A 15,498-nucleotide genomic window follows, 5' to 3' on the forward strand; every position below is an offset into this window, starting at 1 on the left:
TGCAGTGTTGGTGGAGTTGTGAAATTATCCAAATACTCTGGAGAACAATTTGGAACTTGGAAAAGATCTTTTTTGTAGTGGCAAGAAACTGGAAATTGAGTGGGTGGGTACAAAACCAGGAGATTGTACACAGTAACAAGAAGATTATGTGATGATCAATTTTGATGGGCTTGACTCTTCTCAACAATGAGGTAATTCAAGGCATTTCCGACAGACTAGGGATCGAAAATGCCACTTGTGTCAAGAGAGAATTATGCAGACTGAATGTGGACCAAAGCATAGTATTTTAACCTTTTTTTTTTGGGGGGGGGTATGTGGTTTCTTTCTTGTGGGTTTTTTCCCCATTTGGTCTGATTTTTCTTATATGATATGATGAATATGGAAATAAGTTTAAAAGGAATTGCACATATTTAATCTATATCAGATTGCTTGATGTTTAGGGGAGAGGGGAGATAAAGGTGGGAGGCAGAAGAATTTAAAATACATAGTTTTATTACAAAAGTGAATGTTGAAACTTAACATGTATTTGGAAAAATGAAATACTGAAAAAAAAAAAAACCCAAAAACCAGCAATGATAATATTACTAGAGAAAGCACTATATTTTCACAAGGAGTCAATTTGCACCAAAGTGACTACTGTGCTATAGCAGGAAAAGACATACCGTATATACTCGAGTATAAGCCGACCCAAATATAAGCTGAGGCCCCTAATTTTAACCCCCAAATCTGGGAAAACTTATTATATCAGTAGGTTTAGGTAGCACACCGGTGCCCCAGAGGAGGAGAGCTGGGTGCCGGTATACATATGTAGAGCAGTTGCCAGCATTAGTATACAGTCCAGTTACCGACCGTGATACTACAGGAACAGCCCCATCACCGTAGCAATGGCCGGCCGTGTAGTGTCACAGTCAGCACTCGCGCTGTATACTGGGGGGGAGAGGGGGAAACACGACGGGAGAGGGGGGGGGGAGGCATTCAAAGGGATATTTACACATGTTTTATCTAGTGACTCAAGTATAAGCCGAGGAGGGGATTTTCTGCTCAAAAATTGAGCAGAAAAATTCGGCTTATACTCGAGTATATATGGTAATAGTTTTGTTGGTGCCGTTTTAAAAATTTGAATTTTTAACTAAGAAGCGAATGCAAATAATTTGGTAAGATTTTTCACTATTCTTTTCATAATTGAAAAAATCCTTGGCTAGCTTCTTTGATACTTTCTTAGAATGTCTCTCAAGAAAATAAATGAGACAAAATAAATGCATAACTAAATGAAGGGGATATGTATTTTGATATCGCCTGTTTTCTATATAGGTACTAAAATATATAAAAGAATGGAAAATAATATAGAGAATATAAAAATTTTTTTCAGCATACAACGATTTAGGATGAAATTAATATCTGTTTATACAATTTTCTGTTGTATTTGAAAATTATTCAAGATGTAGACAAGGAGTTTGATGTTTTTGGCTTTGAGTATGCAGAAAGATCTCTTGAGTCACTATCCCATGCTTCAATTTTTTTTGCCCTGCTGTTTTCACTGGGTAATGAATGGTGGTAGAATTGCCAATCTTTCACTAAGACCCTGAATTAGGAATCTTGTGTGATTTCTTTCTGAGCAGTTTTCAAATCCCTTTACTGTCTTTGGATAGTGAGAATTCCTGAAGTTGTTGCCACTGCTGCTGCTATGGTTGCTACCTGTCCCTCCTTCCTCCTTCCATTGCCACATTCGTTAAGCAGATGCACAATGTTCCTGCTTCTACCCCACTGTCATAGATCTTTTAAGTTTCTTTATCTAAAGAAGTGTCTTACCCTGACCTTATGTGAAAATTAAAGTGTAAAGTTGTTTGGAGGAGAATGTCAAATTATCTTTATGTTTAATTGGAAAAATAAAATACTGTTGAGAAAAAAAAAATAGAATGATCCCTCTATTGTGCCATCTTGCTGCTGCAGAACTCGGTGAGTTCTATGAAATTTTCCTGGAAAAGTAAATTGGAACTGGATCTTGAATGGTTTTGAATGCAAGCTGAGGAGTTTATGTTTTATTTGTATTAATAACAAATCTTTGAAGATTCTTAGGGAGGACTTGGAGATACTAATTTTGCAACTGTGTGGAAGATGCCTTGGAAAAGGAAGAGGCTGGAATAGAACAGTCCGTTTAGGAGGCTGTTTAAAAATAATCTCATTGAGTGGACCCTCATTGAGGGTCTGGTGATGGTCAGGAGAAAATGAAGAGACCGATGTAAGAGATTTGCAGTGGGAATTGTTAAGACTTAATAAATAGAATGAAAGATGAGGGAAGGCAAGGTTGATGTCAAGGTTGTGAACTTGCCCTGAGTATAATTTGCAGTGTTACAATTTCAGGGATGGATTGAAGAGGAATAGCATAGAGTACTAATAACTGGAAATGCAACCAAAACCAGATTTAAATATAATGGGAAAATGGTTAACAAATAAATTAAAGTATAAGGCAATCTAGTTAATTTATATATTATAAATCAAGATGCTGCCCACATGGATCCATTTTTATTTGAATTTCATATATTGGTGTAAAAGATGTCTAGTGATTCAGAAGTGGAGCCTGGAGAAGAATGAATTGCGGGAATGGTCAACAGTATCAGATTATGCAGAGGGTTCAGGAAGGATGCGGACTGAGAAAAGGCCATTGATTTTTCTTTCATCAGTGGGAGTGTAGTTGAGAGTAAATATAAATTTATATGATACATAGTAGCACAGTTGCATTTATTTCTCTAATTGAATTTGGCAGTCCACAGTGTATAAAGACAGAAGAATTGTTCTAGGTGGAGAGATTCAGGGAGAAGAGAAAGAAAAGTAACACTTTTAAATTTTCCATTGAAGAGGGAAAAAAAATGCTTCAATAATTAACCTGAGAGTGGCCATCTTGGGATGTCTTTGACCACTAAATTCATGCTCTAGTTTTGACCCTGCTTGTTGGCTGGTTTTGAGGGCTTCTTCTTCCCATTGTAGCCTACTCTACAGCTGTTTTGCTCTAACTCAGTCCATCATTGCTGCAGCTTTCTCTTGCTCCCTTCCACAAACACTTTGACCTAATAATACTTTCTTATTGTTCCTTACATAAGATGTTTCCATCTTTCTCTGTGCCTTTGCATTGACTTCCAGTGCCTGGAATGTTCTTTCACCTTCTGGAATCTCTGGGGCTTTCTTTAAGCCTCATCTCAATTGTCAACTTTTGCAAGAGGCCAATCCTGTTCCCTCTAGCTATTAATCTCTTTGCTTTATTATTTTCCATTTACTTTCAGTGTCTCTTGTATATGCCTGTTTTATGTGCATAGCCTTTCCCATTCAAGTGTAGGTTTCTTGAAGGTAGGGACTTTGTTTGGGTCCATTCTTGGCATAAAGTCAAGGCTTACCTAGTCAGCATTTATTTTTATTATTACTTTACATCTATTATCTCATTTAATCTTCATAACAGTATTATTATTCCCATTTTACAGGTGAGGACACTGAGGCACAAAAAGGATAAATGATTTGTCCAGGATCATACAACTAGTGAGTGTCTAAGACAGGACTTGAATTCGGGTCTTGTTGACTCCAAGGCTAGTACTGTCCACTTGCCTAGCTGCCTCATGTAACTAATGCCAGGCAATGTGCTAAGCACTGGGAGAGAATAGGAAGAAAAAGCAAAAAACAATTACTGCTCTCAAGAAACTTATATTTTAATGGGGAGATATGTATATTCATAGGTACATGTGAAATACAAAGTGGATGGAAAACCACCTTAGAGAGGGGAGATATTAGCAGTTGTGGGATCTGAGAGGGGTTTCCTGAGAAGGTGACAATTGAATTGAACTTAGTTTTGTAGTCGCGTTATTCTAAGGAGGGGGTTAGGAAAGTGAAATGTACAGAGACATCTGAGGCATGTAGGAACAGCATGTAGGTTAGTGTAGCTGCACTGAGTACTAAATAAATAATTGTTAATTGATAATATGATAAACTAATAATATGATTTATGACCAGGTTAATCCCTGGTCATGCTGGGAATGCTTCTAGTGTTTCTCCATTAAAAATAATGCTGTTTGAATTTTTTATAGGGTATTTTGATTATGTGGTAGTACATAAGACTCAGGAGTTATTTTCTTAATCATACTGGCGTGCTGGTCTCTTACAGCACAGCTAAATTTTCCAGTTCTCCAATTCCCTCAAAAAAAAAAAAAAATCCAGATTAACTTCAAGGAGTTAGAGAGTGTTTTGATTTATAGCTCATGAGCATCTATTGGTGTTTTTCTTGCCATGATTGTCAGTATGTAGCAGTTAGCCAGACCAAAATTGCATTTAGAGAGGGAAATTAAGGAAATGATTAATATCATAGACAGAAATACGGAAATCAGAAGGATGAATAGTTTTGGAGGGAAGCCCAAATTCTAGTAGGTTAAAGATATTATAGTGGAGAAATAAAGAGATGTTATGCTTCTGTAAGAATTATTTTATTTAATCAGCAAGCAATAGGGAAATACTATGTAGCAGACACTATCAAAAGCAGTGGAGATACAAATATGGTCTCTTCTCTTAAGGAGATCACCTTCAGATGGAAATAGTATGCAAAAAAATGTGCAGTGAAAAGGCATACAATTGAGGAGTCATGGTTGTGTGTGAGGATCGTATTGAAGAAAGAAATTTGAAAGAGGAGTAAAAAGACAGAAAACTTTGATTTTAAAGGATATTACCTGATGGTAATAGGAACCTGCTGGAATTTATTGAGTATCCAGGATGATGGACAAACCTGTACTTTAGGAAAATCACTGGCCACTCAAGAGAGTATAGGTTGTACTGGGGAGATGAGTGGAAGCAGTCCTGGTGTAAGGGTGGTGAGGGTCTGCACTAACATTGACTGTGTCAGTAGCAAGTAGGGGATTGCATATATGATATTTAGATGACTGAAATAATGAAACCTTGGCTTGGATATGTTGTGTACATGCAAGTGAGAAGTTAAGGTTTCACCCTGAGGTTGTTTTCATGGATGAATGGGAAGATGGTGGTACTCTCAATATTAATAGGAAATTGGGGGAAAAATAGGATTTGGGGGCATGATAAGGAGTTCAGTTTTCAATATGTTGAGTTTAAGGGACATTTAAGGGACATTCAAATGAAGCTATCTTAAGAAGCAGTTCATGATGGGAAAGAAGACAAATAGATAGTAGATTTGGGAGACACTTTCATAGAGATGATAATTGAACTCTCCAATATTTAGATGAAATGCAAATAAAAACAACCCTGAGGTTCCGCCTCATACCCTTTAGATTGATAAAAATGACAGAAAAATGTTGAAAGGGCTATGGGAACAGTATACTTACTGATTCCGAGTCAACAAGACCCGAATGGTGGAGCTGTCCACTGATGCATCCGTTCTGGAAAGAAATTTGGAGCTATGCTCAAAAAGCTATTGATAGCACATACCTTTTTATTCAATTATACCACATATTCTAAAGAGATTAAAGAAAGAGACAAAGGATCCAGATATACAAAAATATTAGTATTAGCTTTACCACTTTAAAAGAACTGGGGAGAGGGACGCATTAATTCTGACATTAATGTGATGGAATGTAATTGTGCTGTAAAAAATGAGTGGTCTGGTTTTACAAAAATATGAAATTATGTAGTGAAGTAAGCAGAACCAAGAGAGCAAATTATGGAATAACAGTGTAGACATTCAGTTTTGAAAGTGTCAGATACTCTAATCAACACCATGATTATCACCCAATGATCACCTTGATTTCAGAAGATTTTGATGAAAAAGCCTGATAGAAAAATTCAGATTGTAGATCGAAACTTTTTTTTGGATATGACTTTTTTTTTTTTTGTCATGTGTATTCGTAATAGGGAATTTACAAAAATGAACTGAATATTTGAGAAACTGAATTCTGATTTACTCTTATAAGAGTAACAAAAAAAGCCCTCTAATTTGCTCTTAAAAGACTTCTTTTATTTTTCAGATGCCATATCAATTTTATCTTTTGGACATGATTTGATTAGTAAATAATTCCATAGAATCTAATAATATGCTTCTCTTTCATTTTTTGTTTTAGGTTGCTTTGCATGTGGAATGGAAAATGGATTCCGAGTCTACAATACTGATCCACTAAAAGAAAAAGAGAAACAAGGTGAGGAATGTGTACCAGGAGTTTATTTTTCACTTCCATTCTGAAATTCTCAAATATTTACCTGGAGTCTTTTGAAAAGAAAATGTTATTTCCCCATCACCTTTGTGAAGTTTAATAGAATCTATATTTTCTTTGCTTCTCTCAAAACCTCTTCATGTCATCTCCCACTGTCTCCTCCTTTCCCATCTCTAAACTTAACATGGTTCCTTTCCAAAGCTAATCTTCTATATTTGTCCTTATTCTCACCTCCTAAGTTTTCCATATTTTGACCTTAATCATTCCCTCTCTTTTTTCTGATTTGCAACCTATTCCTATCTACTGTTTTTTTCTTTACTTTCAAACGTACTGTAGTATCCTCCATCATGTGAAGGTTTTTTTTTTTTTTTCCTACCAGATTCCTGGAAAGTCATCTGCATTCATTGTATTCAACCATATGTTGTCTGTCTTATGACCTCATCATTGAAACTGAACACTCTAAAGTTACTAATGATTTCTTAGTTGCCAAACTTGGTGGCTGTTTTTCAATTTATTTATCTATTTATTTATTTATTTATTTATTTTCTTGTTTTTTCTACCTAATTGCTTCTCTGCATCCTTGGAAAGTTTCAATTTCCAGATCCTGTTTCCTAATTGTGGTTGTTCCCCAAGGCGCCGTCTTAGGCCCCTATTTTTCTTTTTCTACACATATTAATTTTATCAGCTTGCATCAACTTCTGTGTATCACCAGATCTAAATTCCTTGGGCTTTAATACTGTAGTGTTATTGCCTTTTGGACATTTTAAACAGTATATCCTGAAGACATCAGCATATCCAAAATTGGGCCTATTATCATTCCTTCTAAACCTTCCCTTTTTCTTTTCTTTTTTTTTTTCCTTTTTTTTCTTTCTTTCTTTCTTTTTCTTTCTTTCTCTTTTTCTTTCTCTTTCTTTCTTTCTCTCTCTCTCTCTCTTCTCTCTCTCTCTCTCTCTCTCTCTCTCTCTCTCTCTCTCTCTCTCTCTCTTTCTCTCTCTCTTTCTTTCTTTCTTGGCAATTGGGTTTAAGTCAGGGTCCCACACCTATAAAGTGTGTTAAGTGTTTGTGGTCAGATTTGAACTCGGGACCTCCTGACTTCAGGTCTGGTGCTCTATGCACTGCACCATCTAGCTTCCCGTTTCCAAAGTCTTATATTTCTGTCAAAAGTATCATTATTTTTTGACTTTATAATATAATTTCATAATCTGGTTTTTCTCCTTAGCTCACTCTCTCTGACCCTATATATTTAATCAGTTACTAGATTCTGTTGTTTTTGACATCACAGCATCTCTTACATCTGACCCTCTTTTCTCACTCACATGAGTACCACATCACCTCTTCTTTAGATTATTGTTTTCTCTGGGGCAAAACTTTCCTTATTTCAATATAACCTTTACATTGCGGAGTAATTTTCCTGATCTATGATGTGACCCTCCTATGTGACTAACTCTTGCTTCTAGCATAAAATTTAAACTCTTCTGTTCAGCTTTTGATTTCCTTCACAGTCTTAATTTTTCCCTTTTTGCATTCTATGATTCAAAGACCTTGGCATTTTTTTCTGCCCCTCATACATATATTGTATCTCTGGTCTCTTTGTCTTTGTTCCTCACACCTGTAATTCATTTCCTCTTCATTTCTATCTTAGAATCTTTTTTCTGTAAAACACAGCTCAAGTACCACTTTCTATATGAGGCATTTCTTAATTTTCTGGCTGCTAATGCTCTCTTAAATTACTTAGTATCCATTTATTTTGTATTTATTCTCTTTATTTTTATTATCTCCCTTGCTACAATGTAATCTTTTTGTGAGTAAGTATTATTTTATTTGTATTTCCAGCACTTTGTACTCTGCCTGGCACATATGGTCGATTGATTGATGTGTAGTGTTTGTGTTCTTTTGGAGTGTCTCATACTATTAAAAATGTCATTGGGAATTTTCAGTATAGAAGGAACCTCCTTTTAAATCCTAGTATTTATAATATTTTAAGTTTTAGTAGCTCAAGATAGCTTAACTGTGATAAGATTTTTGGAATAATCTACATAGAATCCTGTTAGAAGGAAAACCCGATCTTAGTGTTGCTTTGTGTGAGAATGCAGTGCTCTTGTACAGAGGCCAAATGAAACTTCATTTTCATGTGCATTCAGTAAATAATTTGATTGGAAGAATTGGTGGTGCCCTTGACAAATAGTGAAATTTGCAAGGTGGGCAAATTTAGAGGAAGTGGATATAATGGGGGCAATTAAAGGGTGCAGTCCTAGATTGCTAGAATTGCTTCATGAGTTCAAATCTGGCCCCAAACATATACTAGTCACTTTACCCTATTTGTCTCTGTTTCCTCATCTGTAAAATGATCTGGAGAAGAAAAAGGTAAACCACTCCAGTATTTTTGCAAAGAAAACCCCAAATGGGGCCATGAAGAGTTGTACATGACTGAAAATGATTGAAGTGGATGTAATGAGTTGGGAATATCTCATGGAGATGGAGCTATCCAAAGACAATTGGATATGCAGGACTATCTATGTAGATTTGAGAGGCATCTGCTGAGTAATGATGGGGTCTATTATTTGTTTTTTGATGAGGCAGTTGGGGTTAAATGCCCAGGATCACATGGCTACTAAGTATCAGGTATCTGAAACCAAATTTGAACTCAGGTCATCCTGACTCAAGGGCCATGTTCTATCTGACTCAAGTTCTATCCTTTGTGCCAGCTTCCCCTCCCATTCATAATTAAATGGCATTAGGACCAGTTGGTTGTACAAATGAAAGTGTAATCAGTGTTGGTAGTCAGAGAAGCTATGTCATCAGGAGAGGGCTTAGGCAAGTGAATGCTAGAAAATGGAAGGAGGAGGAAAAGGTTAAAAATGAAAATTTGTTATTTATGGAGCAGACATTCCAAAGAGCATGGTAGAAGTAGTGGTTAGGTTTATGGTGGGATGAGTGAATGGAATGGGAGTGAAAATAAGGGAATAGTCAGTGGGGCAGCTTGGTGGCACAGTGAATGAAGTACTAGGCCTGGAGTAAGGAAGATCCATCTTTGTGAGTTCAAATTTAACTGACACTTAATCCTATTTACCTTCATCTGTAAAATGAGTGAGTATCAAATGAAAATATTTTGCAAATGTCAAAATGCAGCATAAATGCTCACTTTATTATATTTGCCCTATACAATCAAATCCTTTTTTATAATCAACAAAACAAATATAGTGGGATCTCCACCTTAGTCTAGTTATTTCCAAAGTAGGGGTAGGCACTCTTGGGGAACATGCCAGCAGTATGTTATCAACCAGTTAGAGAATTGGAAGCCAGTTTACATATCAATTTCCCTGAGATAGCCAGTCATTTTCATCCATTCACCTGCCAAATATTTTAACTTCTTTGTCCTCAACATGTCTTGCATATGTCATCTCTCTACTCAATCAACCATCTCATCCCATTTGAACTAGACTATTGAAATAGCTTCTTTTTTGGTCTCTTCCTATATTATCCTCTATATAGCTTCCATCCAGAGTAATCTCACTATTATATATATATATATATATATATATATATATATATATATATATTATATATATATATATATATATATATATATAAAACTTTAATAAATTTCTTCTCAGTAAATTCCAGTGGCTCTTTGCTTAAATCTAGGATCATTTTTCATGTTTATAATAAATTTTACAATATATATAATTATTAGGGCAATAATATGTATATATTTGCATATATAATATATAAATATACACATATTGAGGTATGTCATCAAAATATTTTTACTAATTTTCACTAATGGGATCTAAAAAGTTTGGAAATTCCTGACTTAATTTGCTTATATGATTTTGTTTTCAGTGGTAAATTGTAAGGAAAAGTTTGCCTTTCCCTCAAGGATGCTATTGATACATATGTTTAATATTTTTCCAACTTCTGTTTTCCTAACTACTGAGAACTTGGATTCCAAATGTGTTGACATCATTGTTTATTAATGGCTATTAAAACATCATTAGATAATTTTTTTACTTCTCATTTTACTTCTTAGAACAAAATTAGTCCACTTCTGTTGTAGTTGTTTTTCAATTATATCTGACTCTTTGTGACTCTGGACCAAAGCACCGCAGGTGACTTCTGAAGTCACTCCTGAAGACTCCTCCTGAAGTCTGTCCATGCTTATGTTTGTTACTTCTCGTCCTCTACTGTCTCTGCTTTTGTCTCCAGTCTTTGCTAGTGTCAGGGTCTTTTCCTGTGAATCCTGTTTTTTCATTTTGTGGACAAAGTATTTGAGTTTCTATTTATTTGAATGAATAGTCTATATTAATTTCTATTATTATTAATTTATATTAATTTCTTTAATTTTAATTGATTTTATCTCTTTGTTGTGCAAGTCTTCTCGAACACCACGATTTGAAAGCATTGATTCTGTGGTGTATTCAATTTTCCTTATAGTTCAATCATACATTACTATTGGAAAAACCATAATTTTGATTGTGTGGACTATTACTTTTTAGTATGCTGTTCAAATTTGCCATAGCTTTCTTTCCAAGGAGCAAGTGTCTCTTAATTTCATAGCTGGACTCTCCATCTGCACTGAGTTTTGAGTGTAAAAATATGAAATCTGATGCTTCTATTTCTTTGCCAGGAAGTCACTGGACAGGATCTTAATTTGTTTTTTTTTTTTTTGTTTTGTTTTGTTTTATTTTTGGTTAAACTTTAAGTCAGCTTTTCCATTCTCATCCCTTAACTTCTTAATTCCTCATTTTTTTTGTCATCACAGTGTTATTATGTACACATTTGAATCTGTTGGTATTTTTCTCAGCAGCCTTAATTCTGACTTTTGATTCATCCAGCCTGACATTTTATCTAATGTGCTATAAGATGGCAATACACAGCCTGATCATGCTCCTTTTCCAAACCTAAAAACTGTTTGGTTCTAACTGTTGCTTCTTGGTCTACATACAGGTTCCTCAGGAGATAAGTAAGATAATCTAGTGTTGGAATCCTAGTGTTAACTCGACTTGAAACAAGGTGATAACTCAAGGGAAATGTTAGAATCCTAGTGTTAACTCAGTGGAATTGATACAATGCTTGCGTTCACAACTTTAGATAGCTCATATAAGCAAGAAGTATTTAAGTACTCATTGGAGTTCACATGTTTGGGAGATTTCAGGGTTTAGTATAAGATATCCAAATTCACAATAAGTCAACCTTTGGGAGATCATATATATTAAAGCTTTTAGAGCTTCAAAAGAATTACCTTGGAACATTCCCAGGGGTTGGAGAGAAGCACTCTGGGAGGAAGCCCACAAGCCCTCTCTTGGAGGCAAGAGAGATTCATTCCAACTTGGTGCTGGCTGAAGAAAGCAGAGAAAAAGGACTTGCAGAGGCAAAGCTCTTGGAACCAAGCAGAAAGATAGGCCTCTAAGAAAAACTAACCGGGCTATTTTGGAAGGAGAAAATAAACATTTGCATTTTATCAGCTGGCTGCATTTGGGTGGTTATTACTTTTAACTGAAACTAAGGCTGCCTCCAGAAAACCTCCCCAAGAAACCTGCTCCCAGAGAGAACCATTATATTTTAAAGAAGAAGAACACCACAATCTAGTATTCACATCTTTTTGAGGATTTGCCACATTTTGTAGTGTAATTTCATTTTTATTCTATTGGTATAGACAGTGAACTTTGATGATAGCATGTTATTAATAGACGAGGTCACATGTCACAAAACTCCTCATGGTGGTGGGTTCACAGTTTATATACTCTTTGAAGTATGTTCCTTAGTGTGGCAATCAGCTCCAGTTGATTAACAAATGAGAAAATAGTATAATGGAATATGGGCTCATTCTGATGAGGGTCTTGAGGGTATGTGACTTGAATTATCCAAATTTTGGTTAAAGAGACATAACAACTTACATTATCATCTGACTTACCAAAGGGATATCCACATTCCTTCAGAACTGTGTGTGTTTATCATACACAATAATCTATCCATTAACCTAAACTTAAAATTTCTTTTAAATCTTAGCCTGGGTAAGTCCTTGAGAAAGATTTCCTATACTGGTTGATTTCTGGATGAGGAAATAGAAAAGAGAATAAACCATGGTCTTGATTCAATAATTAATTATTAATACTAGAGAAAAAATATCATTTCTCCCAGAAGTCATGCCAGAATAGAATGATTTTACTACTACAAATAGGTGGATGGTGCTAAAATTCATGACCAATTGAAATTAAAGTGGGAAAACAATTGTGGCATACCTTTTCATTAAATATTCACCAATCAAGGTTGCCATTCACCTTGTCAGGTGAGTACCTAGTCAGAAGGCAAATAGATTTAAGGTGACCTGCTTTTCTTTGATCATAGGAGAGACCCCTTTATTTGTTATTGGCCAGCCTAATTAATTAATTCATCTTTTATACCTTTGGAACTTTGTCTCATAATTTTATTTGCAGTGCACTATTTCTTATCTTATACCAAATAGTTATGCTAGGCTTTGTAGTATAATTTGAGATCTAGGCTTCCTTCACTTTTTAAATTCTATTTAGATTTTTAAACTTTTGTTCCTTCAGATGAATTTTTTAAACCTATATAATGTAATCTTTTGGTAGTTTGTTTGGTATGGTATCAAATAAAGTATTGTCATTTACCTGACAAAAAAGCTTGATCTGCTTATGAACAATGAATATTTCTATAATTATTTAGGTCTTTCTTTGGTCGAATGTTTTGTAACTGTTCTTGTGTATATTTTGCCAAGTAAAATCTGTGTTTTTTTTTTTTTAAATTTCAATTACTGCTAGGTTTTGTAAATAGTAGTTTAAAAATTCTAGTGAGTGTGCAGGTCTATTTTATATTCTGAAATTTTGTTAAAATTGTAATTATTCATTTTATTTTTTCCAAATTCTGTTAGCTCTCTTTACTCACTCATTGAAATCAGGACAAGAAAAACAAAATCCATTACAAATATGTATTTATTATGGTCATTATAAAACTCTTGTATATTACAACAATTTGAATATGAATCCTTTGAAATTATGTTTGGCCATTATATAAATTAAATTAGAGTTCTAAAGCCTTTCAGTATTGGTTATCTTTATTGTTGTTACTGGTTGTTCTTACTTGGCTCATATTGTGTGGGATGGCACTCAAATTGACTACTCAGAGGTACTTCTAGGTTATTTAGAGTTTAAAGTGACAACTCATCACTAAAGGTCGCCCCACTGATTTTGTCTTCAAGCTTAAATACCACAAAAACCTTCCTTGCCTGCAGGGAATAAGGAAGTTTGTGGCCTTTCTGCTAGGCTCGTTCTGATGAAGGTTTTGAGGGGATGTGAGGGTAATAAGATTGTTCCAACAGCATTTTGCAAAAATCTGACATAAGCATTGTTGTAAAGAATTTAGTATCTTACTTCTGAGAAATAGAAAATTTCAGACTTTAGTTATTTTAGTAAACCTTTTCTGGGAGACTTCCCAGAAATTATTTCACACAATAGCATATCCTTCACATATATATCCTTCATCCTATACCATAGTAGAATTCCATTACAATGACATACAAATATAGTGGGATTTTTAAAACCAGTTGAGGGGTTCTTTTCTTCTTAGTTCTTCTCAGTTCTCAAGAAGAACTTTAATAAATATTTTATTATTACTATTAATTTATTATTAATATTTTAATAAATATTTATAAATATTTTTGTCCTTATGGGAGTCTTTTATCTCTTTGGGGCAAAAGACTATTTTAATAGCTTTTTTGCATTTGCATTTGAACTGCATTTGTCAGTTCTCAACTGTGAGGGCAAATAGGAAAATAGGGGGCTATAATGAAAAATTGTAATCTAGAGCTGTATTTTCACAAAAAAATACAGTGTATTTTTACACTTCTTGCATTCGGTTCTTTATAACAGAACATTAATTAATATGTACTTTTTTCTAACATAGTAAACCATAAAATAAAATTGGTTTTATTTTTTCTTGCTAGTAATTTTCTAGAATTTTGTGACTTTTTTAGATAACATTGCAATAAAAAAGGCCTTAAAAAGGATTTTAGTAAGTATTCACTTTTCATAATAAATGTATTGTACAGTATTATAAAATACTTTACAGCAAATAAAATTTTTCAACCTGAATCTTACCTTCCACTGATTATGAGGTTGCTGTACTACATACTCTCTCTATACTATATATACACTCTATCTATATACTATATACTGTAAACCTTGGTTGCTTTTTGAAAATCAAGGGAGAAGTTGCTGGGACTTTAGTTGTTGCTGTCAGAAGATGCTGAGCTGGTGACATCTCAACATCACCTCTGATAACTCACAGCTTGGATAGTGTTGGAGAGTGTGAAGGAGGCCCCTGCTTGAAATAATCCATCACTGATGTCTGCTTTGTGTGCTGCTTGAGATCCTTAAGTGTCTCTGAGTTTGGGAGCCTAGCAGAGATGAGTTGACATGAGGCTGCGATTGATGATGGGATTCAGCCTTGATGTCTCTGACCAGCTGATTGATTATGCCAAGCCACCATTCAAGCTTGAAAACTGTGAGTGGCACAATCATTTTTTTCTACTAACATAAAGCTTTGAATGTCTGTGGTTGCCATTGTGAAAGTGAAAATGAATTAGAAAAGTTAAACATGCAAATGTTGAGGATTGTCATTGGAAATTGTTTTCCATAATAGTTGGACATGACAGCTTCAGTGCCTGTTTCCCTTCAGTCTGTCTAATATTTGTATCCCTTTAGTCATTTTCCAGCTTACCCAGTTTGATGGTTGGAGGTGATACCTCAGAGTTGTTTTAATTTGTATTTGTGGTAATTTGTATTTCCCTAATTATTAATTTAGAGCATTTTTCACGTATCTTTGATTTATTCTCACAACTGTCCTTTGACCACTAATCGACTCATTCTTAATTTACTCAGTTTGAGTGTGGCTCAAATTTCCCATCAGATGGGAAATTATTTTGTGGCAAGGGGAAGTAGATTAGCAGATGTGGCTCAAATTGATGAGTGGTCACCATTTAAGCTAGAGAGATTTCTAGGAGCAAAGCAAAATATATAGGCCGTGGGAAACATACCTTGTCAGTACAGCATCACACAGATTTTGCACATCCCAATTCAACTGCCCTGGTTCCGTTGCTGAAAGATCTGCCTCATACTTGCAGAGTATCTCTCTGCCATCAAGTAAGAGTCATGGTCTTTTCCAGTTCTCAACTGCTCTGAGAGTTGAGGCCTTCTCTTTTTCCTTCTGAGAAAGGAAGACTAGGGGAAAGTACAGGTATCAAAGCCATTATAGGAGTAATCTCAGTGTCCAGCAGCTCCCTTGGCCTCCTCATCTGCTAATAATCTACTTCCCTTTGCCTCAAAAG

General features: G+C 34.9%; 1 protein-coding gene across 5 annotated transcripts in view; it reads left to right on the forward strand.

Annotated features, from left to right (window-relative positions):
* Positions 1-15,498, forward strand: part of WDR45B (WD repeat domain 45B) — a 141,291-nt gene that overhangs the window by 18,179 nt on the left and 107,614 nt on the right. For all 5 annotated transcript variants that reach the window (XM_051995648.1, XM_051995644.1, XM_051995645.1 and 2 more), the window contains exon 2: positions 6,063-6,137. In XM_051995648.1, coding sequence (XP_051851608.1) covers positions 6,063-6,137 — 75 coding nt within the window. The remainder of the gene's footprint in view (positions 1-6,062; positions 6,138-15,498) is intronic.

The sequence above is a fragment of the Antechinus flavipes genome, chromosome 4 (assembly GCF_016432865.1).
Source record: "Antechinus flavipes isolate AdamAnt ecotype Samford, QLD, Australia chromosome 4, AdamAnt_v2, whole genome shotgun sequence".
NCBI lineage: Eukaryota > Metazoa > Chordata > Mammalia > Dasyuromorphia > Dasyuridae > Antechinus > Antechinus flavipes.